Consider the following 19,997-nt stretch of genomic DNA (forward strand, 5'->3'; position numbering starts at 1 on the left):
GCTAAGTAAACAGTCTGGCAGAGCCATCTCATCGTCTGGCCTGTTTCCTCCTGCCGTTATCTTCAAACTCTCAGACGTCCCCTTTTTTTCCTCTTACCCTTCAATGTATAAACCTCGCACACTTTCTCTTTATTTGTGCCCATTTTCGTTTATACTTTCAACAAATGAAAATTATAAACAATAGAAGACTAGAGATTTTATCTTATCAAGATGATGTAAAATACATTGAATCAAGTGGGAAGTAACAAGAGATTACCGCTGTACTGATATAATTTCTTGAAGTTTTGTCTTGTTCGACATTCAAATTACATTTCTTAGATGTTACATCAGTTTTTCTGTATATTATTTGTAAATAAGACATGACAACCGATTGTCTTTGTAATATAACTCTGCGTTCGGATGAAGAAAAAGAAGACTTAAACACTTAGCATGGCATTAAAGTGTGTACATTTTGATTTTTCTGTGAACTATTTTCTTCAAAAAAATGTTGCTAACTTTAAGAAGTACACTATCAGATGGCTTTTAGACCACACACACCCCAAATCTTTTGTGTGGTGTTTAACACATCAATAGACCCCTTCACGGTTCACGTCACAGTCGGTTCCCACTGCGCATGTCAGGGTCAGAAAAGTCATTACAGCAGATTGAGTTGCGTGTTATTCGGTATCGTAAAAAATGCCTTCTTACGTTGTGGGCTGTGAAAATCGCACCTAGTCTTCCGTTAAGTTTTCGTGATTCATGCAGAATCTCAAAAACAAAAAAATACAACATCTGCGGCTGCATGCAATTAACGTGCAGACTGAGACAATGCAAAGATCAAAGAGGCTTGTGTTTGTAGTGCTCACTTCATTTGAGGTAAGTCATAATTTTTCAGCCCTGTTAGATTAAATTTTAAAGCCTCGATTGTATGAACAGTTTGACCCCATGCTGCGCGCGCACCCGATAGTCATTCAATGTTTACAAACCTTGAAGGGGTCTATTATTTGTTACCAAAAACCATTTGCTGTTGCTTTTGGGATTTGTAGTTTTAAGCTGTAATATGTAGTCCATAATCATATAGGCGTGGCTTGACATTTGTGCTTGGGGGGCAGATTGGTCTATCATAGAATCTATAATGTAACATGTGATTCCATTTTTAACGCAAACTAGATAATTAATTAAAATTAAAAATAATAACATTTTCGTTGCCTACATTAAAATAAAGGCCTGAATGATAATGAAATAAAATAAACATGATAATGGTTTACAAAGGTTTTTGTAACTGTAACACACAGTTAAAAGAAAAGAATGAGGACCATTTTTATTAATAATATTAATAATACTATAATCAGTGAAATTACTCCCACTCAGTATCCGTTTTTATGATAAACAGTGAACAAATATTGAAGCATCCTAAATTACAATGAATTACAGTTTGACAGTAAATATAAACAGCAATTATATTAAAGTTAAGAGGCTGGTTGCCCTACACTGCAAGAAACAAACCCCAGGGTTAGTTTATTTTCTTTGCTTCTAAAACACAACACAATTGAATTGAGGCTACAAGTATAGCCTATTGCTTTTCTATGTTTGTTCCAAAATATATTTTCTAAAAATATTTTTACTACTTCGTTCGCATGTTTAACTTTAGGCTTGCAGAGTCATAACCCGCTCCCACAGTGATTTTGGGAAATGTATTTATAAATGAGCGAACAACGCAAATTAAGGAAGGACTTTATTTCTCTATTTAAGACAGCCAGTCTGGCAGGGCGGACATTAGGTGGTCTGATTTTTCCAGCTGCAGCCGTAGGTTTTGTCTCGAAGCGATACAGCAAACGCGAAAGTTTAGGATTAGATTTGGAGGTAGGATTAGGATGAAAACAGCAGTTCTGGCTAGATGGAATACAGCTATAGCATAAATCCTGTGAATGTTGTGTGTTTAGGGTTACGTTTGGTTGAAGGATTAGGATAAAACAGTGCTCATCCGTTAAGATTTCGTTTGCTGTATACCTTTTAGCCACAACCGCAGGCGTGGCGGGCAGAATGAATGTAGCGAAAACACTGAAGTGACGTTAATGAGCACTACGTTTTGATAAATACACATAATATTAATAGATTAACAATTGTTTTTCAAAGTATCTTGCAAAGTAATGTTTTAAAATGTATGAACCTAAATTAATATGTATATTTGGTGTAAAGCAGTGGTTCTCAAACTGGGGTCCGGGGCCCCCAGGGGGGCCTCGAGATGGTGTCAGGGGGGCCCCAGTTTTATGACATTTTATAAAATACATTAATTTATCATGAATTCTGTGAACTTAAACCCAAAAAAAATAAGGCAGCACTACTTTGTATAATTAAATGTTTTGTTTAATTAAAATGTGAAGTTTTAGAACTGTTTTTGTCATAAATTTTCTTTGGGGGGGGGGGGCCGCGAAGGAATGCACCATACACAAAGGGGGCAGCACACTGAAAAAGTTTGAGAACCACTGGTGTAAAGTATAACTTATTTTATAAAAATCCCTGTAGCCAATGAGAGCCATCCACTCCACAAGCTCCGCCTATGTCCATAAATACTTCGTTTAGCTGCCATATTTGTGCCTGGAATTTCCATTCAATCCCTCAAACGTTTAAGCAGTTTGGGCATTTTTACTTGCCAGATATTTTTCAACGTCTCCTCCCTGTGTCTCCCCACCATACATGTAAGCCGTTTGCTTTCCACTTGCTCCAACCTTCAGGGAGACTCATAAAGTCATGCAGGGGCCCACAGGGTGGAGCACTTTTTGAGGTTATAGACCAATTCCACCACAAGAGCAAACATCTGGGAAACACGTGACGATCCCTCACCCCTGCTCTCAGACAGGTTTAATTTTGGATTAAAAGATGTGTGAAACATTAATATATTTTTAATTTGTCTTTGGTTGCTTGCTACATATATGTAGGAATTATGTTTTTGTATCACATGCATTAGCATTAAAGTTTTGTTTGTATTGTGTGTAGGTTTGCAAGGGAGCATCAGAAGAGCACATTTTGTGATTGTTCAACTTCCTTTTGACTTCTGTGATTGATGCGGCATCTCTCTCTTAGTAAAAATTAGAAAAGCACTCATGCATAAAAGTTTACACACGCATACTTACCTTAAGGCTTACACTGTTTTGCGACACAATCTGTTCTGTACTGAATGACAGGCCTCGTGGGCATCAGCCTCCAGAACCTGGTCATTATCTGTGCAGAAAATACACACAGTGTTCCCACTCTATGCACACGCACACACACACACACACACACACACACACAGAGAGACGCACACTTTTCTGTCTCCAGCAGAAAACTCATAAGAGTGCCTTCTCTATAGAGTGGTAACCCACAGCAACGCTCTTCTTGCTTACATCTCTCTATCTTTTTCTGTCTATCTATTTATTACAATGTAGAGTCATGGCCATAGCTAACACCCACTATCAATGTAACTACAATCTTCGGTGAGATGAAAATTGTGATTTGAAATGTGTACAACGACGTGCGTAATACATAAATGAGCTCCGTTTCACAGGCACCTTGAAAGGTTAGATTATCTAGTCAACAGCAGTTTCAAAACTTGATTTACTTAGAGCAATGGCCCAAGGCATTAAGCAAACTAAGAGGTGCAATTAACTCCGTCTAAAAAACAAACTGGATTTTGGTGCTCCAACACAATGCAGCATGCGCTCCTCAATGTCAAAATAAGTGAGGCGGCCAATCCATAGACTGTAAAAAAAGATGGACGATGCGACGTCGCCACTCTCCATTGTAATGAATTGAAGCCAAAAATGTCCGACCATGTCGCCGTCATGTAATGTAAAACGTCAGTTTGGAGCCAAGGCATGCCCAGAAGGAATCGTCAGTGGAGCCAGACGCCCCATTCAGACAGCCAGCGACCAGCAGTAGCAGAGCGACGCGATCTCATTCATTTAAATGGAAACCGGACGACCTCCGGCGACACGAGCAAAAGTGACTGTTGGCGACCGTATGGGCGTGTCCAGCGACGCGAGAAAGTTTAGAAAAGTTTAACTTTATGCAAATGTCGAGCGAATTTCGGGAGCGACTACCAATTAGAATGAAGCAGTGGAGTTCACGTCAACCTTCTCTCGTCTGTTACTGGCATGGATGGTACTCATTTGTTTATGACAAGCAGATTTAGAAACGCCTCATTGAAAGAGACGGGCGACACACAGCGCTTAAGTCGCTGGCTGTCTGAACGAGGGGAGAGGTGGAGCCGCGGTATCAAATTTCCGCCCAAACGCTCGCGTGCCCAATTCAACCACGCCAATCATAACGACACGCCTCGTTTCTATAGCATCAATGTACTAGCTAAAATAAAACGTATCACAAAAAAACATATATCAGCGTGATATCAACTACCTGAAAGCACCAAAACCATCTTTCGGAAAATTTTATTGGAAGTGTAAATAATTGTTTTATTTAGAGCAGAGTCACATTCGTTTGAATGGAGAGGGCGGGGTTTATGACTTGTACTGCAGTCAACCACCAGGGGGCGATCAAAGAGCCAGCGGCTTCACTTTTCAAGACTTATGAGGCACACCCGGGCCAATCAAAAGAAAGAAGGTGGGAGTTACTGGGTAAAGAGCTGAGCGGTGACCAATCAGATCAAAGAAAACGTCTCGGTTACGGATGTAACCCTCGTTCCCTGAAGGAGGGAACGGAGACGTCACGTCGTGACCGACGAATTGGGAACTCGCTTAGAGAGACCAATCTGCTTCGAATACTACAAAAAACGCCAATGAACTTGGCATTGAGATATTTGCATAATGCTGGCGCCGCCCCGCCAGGTGCGTATATAAGGCGCACGTGCAAATGAGGAAATCAGCTTCTGTTCGCTGAGAAAGCCGGAAGGTGACCGGCCTAAACAGCAGGTGGCAGCACCTGTGGCGACGGGACGTGACGTCTCCGTTCCCTCCTTCAGGGAACGAGGGTTACATCCGTAACCGAGACGTTCCCTTTCAGTCGGTCACTACGACGTCACGTCGTGACCGACGAATTGGGAATCCCTACCAAAACGCCACTAGGGGCTGACCTCTTCCAGTGTCTGCGTAAAGCCCTCCGGTTTCCACTTAAGGATAAGGAGAATTAGGTTTTAAGGCAGAGGGCCGGGCACTAGATGTTCCTTTAACCCCACAGTAGTGCCAGCAACTGGGAAGCGCCCTACCAGAGCGGGATAGGAACGCTGCGGAAGCCACCGCCCCGTTAAGGGCTATTGGTGGGCGAAAGTCAACCGTAGTTGAGGTCAAATGACAGCCGTGGCTGTGTAAGCAAAGCAGTGCTCTGCTAAGGGAAACGTGGGCTAGTAGGATTAACCCCACGGAATAATACTCACAAAGGAACCCGTTGGGACGCAATGTGGAGCCCTGGCCAAACACGTAGGTTCGTAAGAATACAACTAGTGAAAGGCTGACAGCCAATGCTCCGCAACAAAGGCTGTCAAGGCAGTGGAGGGAGCAAATCAAACCATTACGCATTTTTGCTCTGTTAGCCTTCCATACTGAAACTCAATTTGGAGCCTCAGTCGGAGGCTGCAAGCCGACTTGCGAGTCTGCTCTCCGTGCCCTCCCTGGTGAGGAAAGAACACGAGAGGATACAGGCTCGATACGAACATTGTAAAATCTAATGAACGTATTAGGTGTCGCCCAACCCGCAGCTCTACAGATGTCTGTCAGCGAGGAACCACGAGCTAATGCCCAAGAAGAGGCAACACTCCGTGTGGAATGCGCTCTCAAATTAAAGGGGCAAGGAATGCCCTGCAAGTTGTAAGCTAGGGCGATAGTATCAACTATCCAATGAGACATCCTCTGCTTAGTGACAGCTTTCCCTTTCTGCTGGCCACCATAACAAACAAAGAGCTGGTCTGAGGTCCTGAAGCTTTGCGTGCGGTCCACGTAGAATCGCAGTGCGCGTACGGGGCACAACAAAGCCTCGGTTGGGTTTGCCTGCTCCAAAGGCAATGCTTGCAAGCTCACCACTTGATCTCTGAAGGCAGTAGTGGGAACTTTGGGCACGTAGCCTGGTCTGGGTCTCAAGGTCACGCTCGAGACAGAAGGACCAAACTGAAGGCACGAATCGTCAACAGAGAATGCATGTAAATCCCCTATTCTCTTCACCGAGGCCAATGCTAGTAGGGTCAAAGCCTTCATGGATAGAAGCTTCAGACTCGCAGACTGCAAAGGCTCGAACGGAGGACTCTGTAGTGCTTTCAGCACCATGGACAGGTCCCAGGGAGGAATAGAAGGAGGGCGCGAGGGGTTTAGCCTGCGAGCGCCTCTCAGGAATCTAACAACCAAATCATGCTGGCCCACTGATCTGCCGTTAATAAGTGAGTGATGCGCAGATATAGCGGCGATATCAACTTTAATAGTGGATGGTGACAGCCTACCATCTAACCTATGTTGAAGATATAAAAGCACAATGTTAATAGGGCATTCTCTGGGGTCCTCGCGTTGCGAAGAGCACCAGGTGACGAAAAGGTTCCATTTTAACGCGTAAGCCCGTCTCGTAGACGGAGCTCGTGCCGCGTCAATAGTGTTAGATACCGCTTGGGGTAAATCACTTAAACCTTGCGCGCGCTCAACGACCAAACGTGGAGATTCCACAGGTCGGGGCGCGGGTGCCATAATGTGCCCCCTCCCTGAGAAAGAAGGTCCTTCCTCAGGGGAATCCGCCAGGGAGGGGCTGTCGCGAGGAGCATTAATTCCGGAAACCAATTCCTGGTCGTCCAATATGGGGCGATCATTAAAAGGCTCTCCTCGTCCTGCCTGACTTTGCACAGAATCTGTGCTATTAAACTCACTGGGGGGAACGCATATTTGCGCAGGCCCCGCGGCCAGCTGTGTGCCAACGCATCCACGCCGAGGCTGCCCTCGGTTAGTGAATAAAACAGGCGACAATGGGTATTGTTCGGAGACGCAAATAGGTCTATCTGCGCTCGACCGAATTTCCTCCAAATCAGCTGGACCGTCTGGGGGTGGAGTCGCCATTCGCCGGGGCGCGCTGCTCGGGAAAGCGCGTCTGCCGCTGTATTGAGCGAGCCCGGTATGTAAATGGCACGAAGGGACCTCAGATGCTTCTGACTCCAAAGGAGGAGATGACGAGCGAGATGCGACAGGTGACGAGAGCGCAAACCGCCTTGACGGTTGATATACGCTACAGTCGCAGTGTTGTCTGAGCGTACTAGTACATCCTTCCCTCGCAGCTCCGTCGCGAAGCGTACGAGTCCCAGATATACTGCCCACAACTCGCGGCAATTGATATGCCAATGCAACTGGGGTGCTGTCCACACCCCCGAAGCCGTGAGCTCGCCGTACGTGGCTCCCCAGCCCGTGTCGGAGGCATCTGTGTGTACAACAGCATGCCGGGAGATCTGTCTCATGGAGACCCCTGCTCTGAGAAACGCAGGATCTGACCACGGGGGGAATGTTAGGCGGCACGCAGGTGTAATGGTTACACGGTGAATGCCGGCGCGCCACGCTCTCCTCGGGACTCGATCGTGAAGCCAACGCTGAAGCGGTCTCATATGGAGCAGTCCGAGCGGTGTCACGGCCGCTGCTGCTGCCATACGCCCCAGGAGTCTCTGAAATTGTTTCAGAGGGACCGTATTCTTCCCTCGGAATGACCCGAGGCAAGTCAGAATTGATTGAACACGTTCTTCTGTCAAACGCGCCGATAAATCGATCGAGTCCAGTTCCATACCGAGAAAAGAGATCCTCTGCGTGGGGCAGAGTTTGCTCTTTTCCCAGTTGACCCGAAGACCCAAACGGGCGAGATGTTGAAGTGTTAGATCTCTGTGTTCGCACAGCGTCCGCCGAGAATGCGCTATTATAAGCCAATCGTCGAGGTAAGCCAATATGCGAACACCGCTCTCTCTGAGGGGCTGTAACGCCGCCTCTATCACTTTCGTGAACACACGGGGAGAGAGAGACAGCCCGAACGGTAAAACTTTGTATTGATATGCCCGACCCTCGAACGCAAACCGGAGAAACGGTCTGTGACGGGGAAGAATGGACACATGAAAATACGCGTCTTTCAGGTCTATCGCTGCAAACCAATCGTGGGGGCGTATTGCACTGAGAATCTGTTTCGGTGTAATCATCCTGAAAGACCTCTTCTGAAGAGATTTGTTCAGGACACGCAAATCCAAAATCGGTCGTAACCCGCCGCCTTTCTTGGGAACTATGAAATACGGGCTGTAAAAACCCGATCTCATCTCGGTAAGAGGGATCGGCTCGATCGCGTCCTTCGCCAACAGGACCTCGACCTCTGCACGCAGTACATGTGCATCGGACGCTTTCACCGTGGTGAAACGTACGCCCGCAAATTTGGGAGTGTGCCGATTGAACTGAATTTCGTAACCGAGGCGGATCGTGCGTAAAACCCAACGAGACGGGTTGGGAAGCTGAAGCCAAGCTCCCAAGTACCGTACGAGAGGAATTAGCGGCACAACCGGTGAACCCGCGGCGGGGCAGCGAGGCGGGACAGGCGGGACTGCCGGTGCGTCTGCCGTGACAGCATAAGCATCTACAGTGTGTGTGTGTGTGACACTGACCTGAGCCCGCTGAGAGAGACGGTCGTCCGGTCTCCTCAGCGGAGGACGCAGACTCCGAAGGGTATGCTGGTGGTCCGGTCTCCGCAGTGGAGAACTCGAACTCGCCAGAACACCCGCTGGCGATAGAGGAGAGGGAGGAAGAGCATCTGACTGCCCGCTCACATCTCTCTCGATCCTCTGGAGACCTGGAGAAGGAATAGGAATGCACTCTTTTTGTGGTTTTGTGGGTGCCGGCTGAGAAGCCGGCGGAACAGAAACAAAACGAAACCAAAGATTCTCCACCCGGCCCTCTACCGGTGGAAGGAGTGGTGCCATCACCGTCTCCCGTAGAGTGATCCCATCCAAATCCAGGTCGCCCGTCTCAGGGCCGCTTCGACCTCCGTTTACCACGGGAAGCGGGTGGAGCGGGCGGGGCGGGCTGCCGACGGCTGGTCCCCCTCCGTGGCCTGGAAGATGTTCTAGCGGGGGGGGCGGAGGCAGCCGCCGGAGGGCGCCCTCGGCGAGGAGCAGACGGGGCCGCCGGCGCTGGAGGGCGAGATGCAGGTCGCTTGCGCCGGGGCATGATCTGAGCGATCGCCTCCGTCTGCTTCTGGGCGGCGGAGAACTGCTGGGCGAAAGACTCCACCGAAAAGACCCGCCTGGGACACGGGGGCATCCAAGAACTTGTTCTTCTCCGCCTCAGACATGTCCGCCAGACAGAGCCATAGATGGCGTTCTTGGACCACCATCGTGGACATCGCACGACCAATCGCCTGCGCTGTGACCTTCGTAGCACGAAGGGCCAGATCCGTCGCGGCCCGGAGCTCCGAAAGCACAGGCGAGTCGTGTCCTCCCTCATGCAGATCTCTCAAAGCTTTCGCCTGATGTACCTGCAGCAACGCCATAGCGTGCAGGGCTGAAGCCGCCTCTCCGCATGCCTGGTGGGCAGCCCCCGTTAAACCGGAAGACTGTCTGCAAGCACGGGAGGGTAGGGTTGGGCGGTCCTTCCAGGAGGGAGCGGTGGCCGGACACAGTTGCATCGCGACCGCACGCTCTACGGGGGGGATCCCCGTATAACCCTTAGCAGCTCCATCGGTGAGGGAGGTGAGGGGGGAGGGCTGAAAAGACCGTAATCTGGTAGAAAACGGTGACTTCCAGGTCCTAGTCAGCTCCTCGTGCACCTCGGGGAAGAATGGTACCGGGGGAGAGGGTTGTGAAACCCGGGCAGCTCCAAAGAACCAATCATCCAGGCGGGACGGTTCGGGCTGTGGGGGGTGAACCCACTCCAACCCTACGGTCTCCGCCGCTCGAGAGAGCACGGCCACCATCTCTGGATCGAAATCCGGCGTCACGACCCGTCCGGAAGGGGGGAGGACATCCGGATCCTCAGAGGGAGAGGGCCCACCCTCGGATGCTGCGGTCTCCGTGGACCCGGAGGGAGGCACGACAGATCCTGCAGACATCGCAGAACACGACTCTGCAGTCTCCATCGGCACATCAACCGGCTGTGGATGAGGAGGCTGAGAGCCGGAGGACGAATCCCCCGACCGGCTCAGCACAGTGATGCGGAGATCGTCCTTTGAGAGCCTCACGGCCGCTCCGTGGCGGCGTTCGGAACTCGCTGGACGTGGGTTGCGTTTTTCCCGGAGGAAAGACAACCGTCTCCGCAAATCCACAAGGGACATGTTCTCGCAGTGAGAACACTTACCCCCAGCGAACGCTGCCTCTGCGTGCTCGATGCCCAAACACGAAAGACAACGCTCGTGACCGTCCTTCGGACCCATATACTTCCCGCATGCAAGATCACACGGACGAAAAGCCATCCTGAAAAGGACGCTAATCGCCGGATATACGAGAGAGTGGCTGCCTTTAACAAGGCACAAAGCTCTCTCGTATCACTCTTTTAGGGAAATTCACTCAGATGCTCAGTTGATGATGCGCACAGGGAAAGGCAACGCACACACTAAACTCAAAACAAAAAGATGCAGAGCCTGTGGAATGCTGCGAAGCGTCCGCTGTGGTACTGCCAGTCCAACCAACTTCCGCAATCGATCCCAACAGAGTAAAGTAGCTTCTCAGTAGCAGATACTGCCGGCTTTCGAAGCGATAAAAAGCTGATTTCCTCATTTGCACGTGCGCCTTATATACGCACCTGGCGGGGCGGCGCCAGCATTATGCAAATATCTCAATGCCAAGTTCATTGGCGTTTTTTGTAGTATTCGAAGCAGATTGGTCTCTCTAAGCGAGTTCCCAATTCGTCGGTCACGACGTGACGTCGTAGTGACCGACTGAAAGGGAACGCGGAGTTCAGCAGGACGCTTCGTTTTCAAAGTTTAAAGAGTGCAAGACACAATGTTAGTAGCTAAACATTCAGTATTTGAACAGTATTATCCAATGATGCAAACTACAAAACATCATTTTAGATGAGTGTCATTTTCGTGATTTGTGTATTGTAATTGACAAAAACAGTAATGGAGACGTTTTCAGCAGTTTATTAGGGATAGAATTAAGAATTAATGTGTGCATGTATTTAATCAAGTAAATCACTTGCCGAAGATTTAAAAAATATGATAATCATCCTCAGACCTTCATTAAAACTATAAGGCCCCCAAATAAAACACAGAGGGGCCCCCAGATAAAAATTATGTTAGGGCCCCATAAATACTTGGGCCGGACCTGCTTAGAAGTTAACTCATTCCCACCAGCCTTTTGTTTTTAAGTTGCCTGCCAGCATTTATTTGTGATTTTCACAAAAAAGTTACAAAATGCCTTTCAGGAAAAATTTTGTCAATTAAAATTTTTTTCTAAAAATATAAACATACAAATATATTAAATTAAAGAACAGACCCTCTGCTTTCAAACAAACAAACAGGGGGGGGGGGGGGGCATTTCATCCTTTCTATATTTTTTCTCTGCTTATAAACTCTTAAATCTGGGTATTTTTCTTCAAAAATTTGTATTTTTTAGCAAATAGCTGAAATAACTGATTTTTTTAAAGAAATTTTGTTAAGCCCTTTTTACACAGACATTCCGGAAAATACATGGAAAATGCATCCTGGATTTTTCCGGGATCGTTTGATTTTTTGTTTTCACGGAAAGACACATGACCTGTTTAAAGCCCTGCACTATCTTCTACGCAGCGTCTGAAGTTTGCCTATTATTAATTATTTCTCTCTCCAGAAACAAAAGCATTTTTGTTTATGATAAGACTAAAAAGGAGCGTGTGACACGCCGTTCTATGCTGGTGAATGATCTCAGCTTCAGAGTGGATATTTGAGCTCCCTGTTCTCTGCTTCAATCCAGTTTTTTTAGACATTTCTTATCGTGATTGTTAATATGCATTTAAAACCCCCGTTTTGAGGAGCTGAACGATATATCTTGTTGGAATGACGCAAAGGCATTTTTGTTTATTATAAGCTCAAATGAGCATGTGACGCGATATTCTTTTATGCTGCTGAATGATCTCCGTATCAGCGCAGTAAGTGATGAGATAACTTACTTGATATCTGCTTCAGTCCAGTTTGCTGACATTTCTCGTAGTGAATGTTGTGTTGCATGTAAATCCCTCATTTAAAGAGTTGAACCAACTTCATGTTGTCATTGTTAATGCGTCTCATTTATCATTTCCTGATAACTGCTTCAATCTAATTTGCGACATTTCTCGTTGTAAATGTTGATATACATGTAAATCTCTCGTTTTAAAGAGCTGAACGATGACTTTTGTTGTGATGACGCGGGCATCCTCACTACGACACGCCCGATTCTTTTTCCGGCAACGATCCCAGAAGATTTACGGGATGTGTTTGCGTTCACAGAGAAGCTTGTCTGGCAATTTTATGGGTATTTTATGCCACCAAAGGTCTGTGTGAATGGGGTTTTAGAGATTAGTTTCAGAACGATTATCGAAACATACATGGAGTGTAAAATTAATAAATATTTTTTTGCTTCAGTTTTTTTTTTATAAATTGGGTAAGTGCATCATAGTGGATAACTGCGGTATTATAGATAACCATAATAACTATTCAGGAATACGTTTTTTTCGTGCAACTGTTTTCTCTTAATTGATGAGATAACTCGTCAATGGCGGGAAAAGAGTTAAATTTCAGACCTTTCGATTGCAGAATTTGGTGTTTTGCCCAATCTTAGTTGCCCAGTTCGTGACATGTCGAGATCTCTGCAACTCGCATGTTTCACTTAGGAGAGAAATCTGAGAAGCAGGAGATTTAGTGAAAATCCTTTCATCTGTTCTCCAGTTGATCTCATTGGTGTCCAGAGAAATGACTCAAATATGGAGGATATTTTTGAGATTTTGTTTGCTATTTTTCTTCCCTAGTCCAACCATGATCTTTGTTGTAGATCAGAGTTAAATCCATTAATTTAATGTGGGCTGCTACATGCAGTTAATTTCGAATTCATTCTGAATAACAAGACAAGCTTAATAGACTTCCAGTCACTTGTTGAAGCAGCAGTGATTGTGAAGTGGCATCTCGCTCTCTTATCAGTACTCAACATAGCTTGTAGCAAGCTGCTAACATCAGCCATATCTGAACACTGAGGCAGAGCTCCAATATTCAGCCAAAGACAGAGTATTCATCATTATTGATTGGGTCAGGAGTGCTGCGGGGCTCTGAAATCTAACTGGTAATAAACTGTTGCTTTTCCCATGTGACGGATTGTGATTACTAACACGGGGAAGTAGGATTGTGCGCATGAAATTAAAGAAATCGTGAGTAAGATGGAGCGAGAGAGAACAAGTGTTGAAACATTTGTGTGGAAGTCCGCCTACAGAGCAATCTGTCCTTCCTCAGAGACAGAGCGAACGAGAGAGAGAGAGAGAGAGAGAGAGAGGATGTGCATGACTCTTTAAAGCTAAAGAGCTGAGAGAGCTATCAAAGAGGTGGATTCAGGTCAAAAGTTGACACTTTGATAAGCTCCGCCCCCATTAGATACTGCTATTGGACAACCTTTATAGTTACTGTAACTGATGGATCACTATGTTGCACTCTAAAAAAAGCTGTGTATGGTTGCAAAATATATTGAAATTACTCAGAATTTTGCAATATCCATATAGCAATCCCTGAATTATTTTAAAACGTAAAAAAATTATGCATAGTCAAAGTTTTCGATTGATGGAGATAGCAGAGAGACAGTCGAGAGTGATGCTTTCTTTTAAAGAATGTTGAATGCATGTTTATACAATTTTAAGTTTTTAAACATTTTATTATCATTTAAATGGATTTTACAAACCTAAAATTATTGTATAGCATATTGTATATTGCATTATTTAGCGAGTTATTGCATATTGCATTTTCCTTCAATATCTTGCAGCCCTAATGCTGGGTTTTTTCAACCCATGATTGGGTAAAAATATGGACAAACCTAACAGTTGGTTTTAATAACTTAGAAAATGTCCATATTTCACCCAACCATGGGTTTAAACAACTCTGCATGTTAATTTAAACCCAGCATTTGGTTTTGTCCATATTTGACCCATGTATGGGTTACATACAACTCATAATTTTTTTCAAGTTTTTTTCAAAAACCAAGGTCCTGTACAGGGGTCAAGGAACTTACACTAATAAAACGTATATACATTTTCCCGAAAAAAAATATTTTTTTGTATTTTGCTACCTGTGTCACAGTTTTGCCATACGTTTGAATAATTTTGACCATGGCTGCCGGTGACTTCTTTTTTCGAGGGCGCACGATGCGAAGTTCGTCACAACATGTATGTAGCCCGTTATGTGTGTTGTTCATAATTTAAAAATGTGTGTTGGGCGCGTCGAGTGCACATCACGTGTCTTGTCATAATAAGTGCCTGCTGCAGATGCGTCTAAAGGGTTTATGATAAAAGAGACGCTCGCGTTTGCCAGATACTCGCATAATCTCATGCGTAATCAGAGTTTACTGTTAAGTGAGTGTCTTGCGTGTATTTTGTGAACGTGAGCGTCTCTGTCATCATAAACGGTTTTGACGCGCGTGCAACAGGCACTTATTTTGACAAAACACGTGATGCACATGGTTCACATGATGCAACAAACACATATTTTGAAAACATGAGCAACACACATGACACTGCGAACACTATGAATTTGCACCCCTCGGAAGAGCAGTCACGAGCTGCCATGCTTGTGAAAACCCACCTAAAGTCATTTTTGTGATGATTATTGGTCTTCAACATAAAATTATACACAATGTAAAGAACATTCTGTGTAAATTTAACCTTGATATATTTCATATTGACTGAGTAAGATGATGTCAAAGCTTGAAATGTACACTGAAAAAATGATTCATTCAATTTACTCTACTACTTTTTTTAAGGTAAGTGGTTGCAATCAATTTATTTAAGCTACATTTAAAAAAAAAATTGCAAAACAAAAAACTTTTGTTTAAATGTAGCTTAAATAAATTAATTGCACCCACTTACCTTAAAAAAAGAGTAAATTAAATGAATAATTTTTTTTCACTGTAAGTAAAATCAATGATTGAAATTAGATTACAATACCTTAACCTGGTTATCACAGACAAACATCTGCGAACAGGCAAAAGCTTGATGGACAGCAACAGGTGCTAAAGTAGGATTTGTTAGTAATGTTTTAAGTCGTAGCTTAGCCAAGGGCATGCAATGTATTCACTCCACAGTATTTGTCTGAGATTTCAATGCCTTATTTTCTTGCTGTCTCCTCTTTTCAAGGATATTTGCAAATGCAATTGTGGCCTAGAGAGATTAGGTGATGTAGACTACTAGGCTAGGATTGACAAATGCACTGAATGACTACTGGGAATGTACATCTAAGAGATTTGACTTGGAACAATTCAAAATGTATAAAGAGAAAGCAAAACACAGTCCCAGTCCAAGCCTCAGTATACTGTTGGCATGGCGACAGATGTGACCAAGGCGGGAAAATAATATCCCCTCCTCTGCCCCTCGCCTCCCAAAAGAAACATCCACCATTTTCTGCCTTCGCAGAGGTACACAGAGGTGTTACTGCAGAGGTGTGTGCGGAGCAGCATGCTGCATGTGCAGTTCTGCAGTGCAGTGCAGTGCAGAGCCATTAAAATACTGCAGCATAGCCACCCATCCATAACCAGATGACTTCAAGTGTCGCTTAGCACTCTGATCTTAATGCATATTTTTGTAAAATGATGTAACTGGTCTATGATCATTCATTTCATTCTACAGAAGGGATTTTTTGCCTGCTTATGCACACCACAGGGTTTCCTAATATTAGTCTTAGTTCCTATAAGAGAACGCATCCGTCTCTGTGAAATGCTGAGGTGTTAGCACTTAAAGCTGATGTCATTGCTCGAGACTAAGCCAACAGGGTTTGAGACTCACAGCTTTAACAGATACACTGTTGTTATGCCAGTAGGCCCGCAACTGTTACATCATGACAGATGTTGGCACCTGGTATCTGGTATCCTCTGACCACAGACTTACCACATGCCGCTTACCAAGAAAATATTTGCATATTTTTTATTTATATGATTATGGTTATTGTTATTGCATTCCATTATTTTATTGTTATGATAGTAAGTTAAGTTTTATTGTATAACACTTGTACAAAGTTGCATGAACAAAGTTAAAATATATCTATGATTCATAATTGTAAAGAAGAGAGGGACTTTCAGTAAGTTATGTATGGTTATCTAAATAGCAGAGGATTCAAATAAAAGAGTTTTTATGAAGGTAGGCGCGGTTTGGATAAAGTGCAGTCATCTGTACGCTTCCTGGACGAAAGCAGCAACGCGTCTCTTCAGGGGAGGAGAGAGAGAGACGGAGAGGGTGAGAGGCGCATTTCTCTAAAAGTTGTCGCACGCGCTCGCTGGTCTCTACATGGATTATGTTTGTTAAAACGCCGCTGTTATAAATAAGCGGGCACTTACAGGACTCTTATACAATAATTAATGGGATATATATGTGGTTTGGCTTTAGCAGGAATTGTTTCTTTTTGTATTAAAGTCGACTAAACATCGCAATGTCTCGCGTAGCGGATCTATCGAAACTTCGACAGGAAAGGATGAAGGAGATCAATCAAAGGGTAAGATCTTGGGTAATCGCATTTTTGCCTGATTAAATACCGACGTGTTGGGGTCACGTTAGATTTTTAGTAATATTTCAACATGCGCTTCTGTAGCGCAAGGCGCATAACGGGTTTCTACCTAGCGCGTGGCGCTTAGGCACTGTAATATGAAATATAGATTGACTTTGCTTTTTAAAAGTATACTATTTACACTCAACTACACTGTGTTTTATTTGTATAGTGCTTTATATTTAATGTTGCCTTAAAATTTTAACTTCCTCAAAAGTGTAAAACACATAATTTATCAGTTCAACTAGAGGTTGTTTATTTTGATTGGTAGATAAGGGACTACACTAATTTACAGTAAATGCTGTTTTTATTTGTTTATTTTGTGAATAATGCTGAAAGCCCATAACTATATTACTTCAGTCAGTGAGACAATCTGTGTTTACTATACTAATACTATAGTAAAACCATAGTAAGCACAGATTGTCTCACTGAAGTAATCACAGTTTAACCATAGTTTTACTATAGTAATACAGATGGTAATCAATCCACCAAAAACATGACAACTACACTTTCACTCTAATAAAACCATGGTTAATTTTCTTAAGTCACTTTTAATTACTCTTGTGTGTCTTTTATGATGTGTGAGTGAGTGGTTGTGTGTTTGTTCTGGCACTGAATGTTCACTTTTGGTCCAATTATCAGCAAGTAGGAGTTTTAGTTGTGTAGGTGTTACTGAGTGGGAATGTTGAATAGCAGATTTTGAGTGTGTGTGTTTGTGTGTGCATGGAGAAAGAAAAATTCAAGAGAGAGCCAAAAGCAAGGTTGCCATAGAAATAACACTTGCATCAGTACCAGGTACAAGTCCGAATGCAGGATTTTTACACAGCGAGATGGAGTCATCAGATCGCCTCTTTTGCAACTAAATGGTCATGTCAAATGTCAAACTGATGCAATCACAATCGCTTCTTCTGTAACTATCGGCTCCTTGTTGGTTAAGGTCAAGTTTAGCAAGCATCTAGCAGCGATTTGATATGTGCACTGTATTGTGAATCATTGGGTAGAAGAGCAATGTCAGTGTTAACCAGACTGTTGCATTTAGGAGTCAGTTAACTGGTTTATTATTCATCCAACAAGATCCACTAGTTCATGTAATTGTGCACGTATAACTGGTAGATCAAGGTGCTGCTAGCAATGCAAAGATTGTGGGTTGAATTATGACACACATACTGATAAAATACTTTTGGTTTGATAGAAATCAGAGTCTGCGAGTTTAAAGGTTTATCTGTCGAGATGCTATGATGTGTCGACTTTAAAAACACAAAACTGACTGTACAGGACTTTCTCCATTAGTATTTTAGTCATTCAAACAACCTGCCGACTAGATAATTTTGAAAGTATCTAAGTTGTAAACTTCTATAGTTTGCATCATGTATGTAAGGAGCAATGTATGTAAATCTTGTCATCACCTTTATCAGTATTGGCTTCATCACAGCATTCACAATGGACTCTTTCAAAAAATCGTAGTTCCCCAATGGCCATCATAACCAGGCCACAGCAGGCCGGACTAAATCTGGAGCTGGGACTCTTCTGGAGCACTGATATTAAATCCTGCCAATCTCAGTTCATTTACTTGTGACACAAAACTAAGACAAGCTCAATGAACCCACACAACAATGTGTTCGGGGCACATAGGTCTCATGCTTTGGATAGTTTGCTTCACTGTCAACTTCCAAGTGACCTAGCGGAGATGTTGTTTTGGTTTCGCGTGCACACATACTTTAATCAGCCTAAACATTATTTTTATAAAAGCAGGCTTAAAATGTTGGCTGTATGGGGTTGTTAAGTGTATCCTGTGGTTTTTAATCTAGTTCCTGACAGTTTGCACTTAAAGTGACAACTAACTCATCTGCACATACCGCACCCCAACCCGACAGCTTGTTCTCAGGTTAAGCAAGAACTACCGTGACTTCCCAAATTAGCAGAAATGATCGCATACGTTTGTTTCGAAAAATGAAGTGGCCATTAGGGAAGGTCTGATTTGGGCAAGATCTAGGTCAATTTAGATCTATTAATTTGATAACAACGTCCTGCAGGTTTTGTAGGTCTGCTGATACTTTTCTATTGCTTACTTCCAACACATGGCAGTGTTCCTATGGCAACCTTTACCAACGCCTCGTGTAGATTAGAAAGAGGAAGTGCTCTCTCATTATTTCCTGCTCTGCGTGTCAACAGAGTGGCACATATTCTGAATAAGCAATCCCAAAACAGGACTCGGTGTCCTGTAAGACAAATGAATGTCTCTTATCTTACAAAGAATTGAACTTTTAATTTCGTTTTGATAAATGCTGTGCGTTTTGTTCCAGTCCGTCTAGACTTTTTTTGCATGTCTTCTGTTTAATAAGGAGTTAGGTATTTATGTGTTAAAGAGGAAGATGGTCAGTCAGGTCAGAGAGGAGCTTTGCTTAACATTAAATTGCTGACTAGTACATTAATCAAAACCAGCTCCTGGTTAAAACTTTTCTGATTTAGCAATGCCATCTAAAACATTGAGCAGGTGACACGAGTAAACTCGAGGTTTTATAGTGTTTTATTGATAGGGTTCAATGTTCATTTCTTTGTTTTTCAATGTTGTGAATTTTTATTATGTTTTTGCAATGTTCCTGGTACAGTGTTATTACGCAAATAGCATTGTGAATTTGATTCGCAGGTAACGCAATACTGATAAAATGTATACAGTGAATATACCGTCTGCCAAAAGCATAAATGTAAATGTTGTAATAAATCCTTTACCAAAGTATACTTTCCTCTTAGTGTTCAATGTGGCCATTATGTTTTATTGCAAAATTGTGTTGCAAGACTTCTTTTTAAAGTCTGTTGCTAAACTCTCTCTGTACCAGTGTGGCAGATGAATCGGTCACACAATTAAAACTGGGCTCTAATAGCATCATTGTTGTCTGTTTGTGTGTGTACAAGGTTGCGTTTTGTCAATTGCCTGACCATCTTAAAATCCGTTCAACATAAACTTGTGTTTTTGCTGTAGTCTTTTGAAAATCATTTGCACATATACACCAGCCATGTTTTTTTATATTCTATGTTTAATGCTGGTTTTTGTCTTTTGATTAGAATAAGGAGAAGGAACGCATGAGAGAGAGAGAAAGAGAAGCGAGGGAGAGAGAGGCACGCTACAGTAACGGCCACCTCTTCAACTGTCTTACTGTGTCTGGAACAACGCTATGCTCGGCCTGCAACAAGAGCATCACGGCTAAAGAGGCTCTTAGCTGCCCGAGTGAGTCCCACATTCACACACTTTATTTTAAATCCATCTATGACACACCACACTCACACATATGCAGTTTATGCAAAACAGTGATTTTTACCATTTCTGAAGACAACGGCTGCGTCCGAAATCGCACACTGTG

General features: G+C 43.8%; 1 protein-coding gene across 3 annotated transcripts in view; it reads left to right on the plus strand.

Moving 5' to 3' along the window:
• The window catches only part of arhgef2a (Rho guanine nucleotide exchange factor (GEF) 2a), a 63,565-nt gene that overhangs the window by 18,192 nt on the left and 25,376 nt on the right, over nucleotides 1-19,997 (plus strand). For 2 of the 3 annotated variants that reach the window (XM_073858447.1, XM_073858448.1), the window contains one exon: nucleotides 19,702-19,864. In XM_073858447.1, the coding sequence (XP_073714548.1) occupies nucleotides 19,702-19,864 (163 nt within the window). Of the gene's footprint in view, nucleotides 1-16,287; nucleotides 16,588-19,701; nucleotides 19,865-19,997 lie in introns of those variants that run through there. The other variant, XM_073858449.1, reaches the window with a different exon arrangement.

The sequence above is a fragment of the Misgurnus anguillicaudatus genome, chromosome 20 (genome assembly GCF_027580225.2).
Source record: "Misgurnus anguillicaudatus chromosome 20, ASM2758022v2, whole genome shotgun sequence".
Taxonomy (NCBI): Eukaryota; Metazoa; Chordata; class Actinopteri; order Cypriniformes; family Cobitidae; genus Misgurnus; species Misgurnus anguillicaudatus.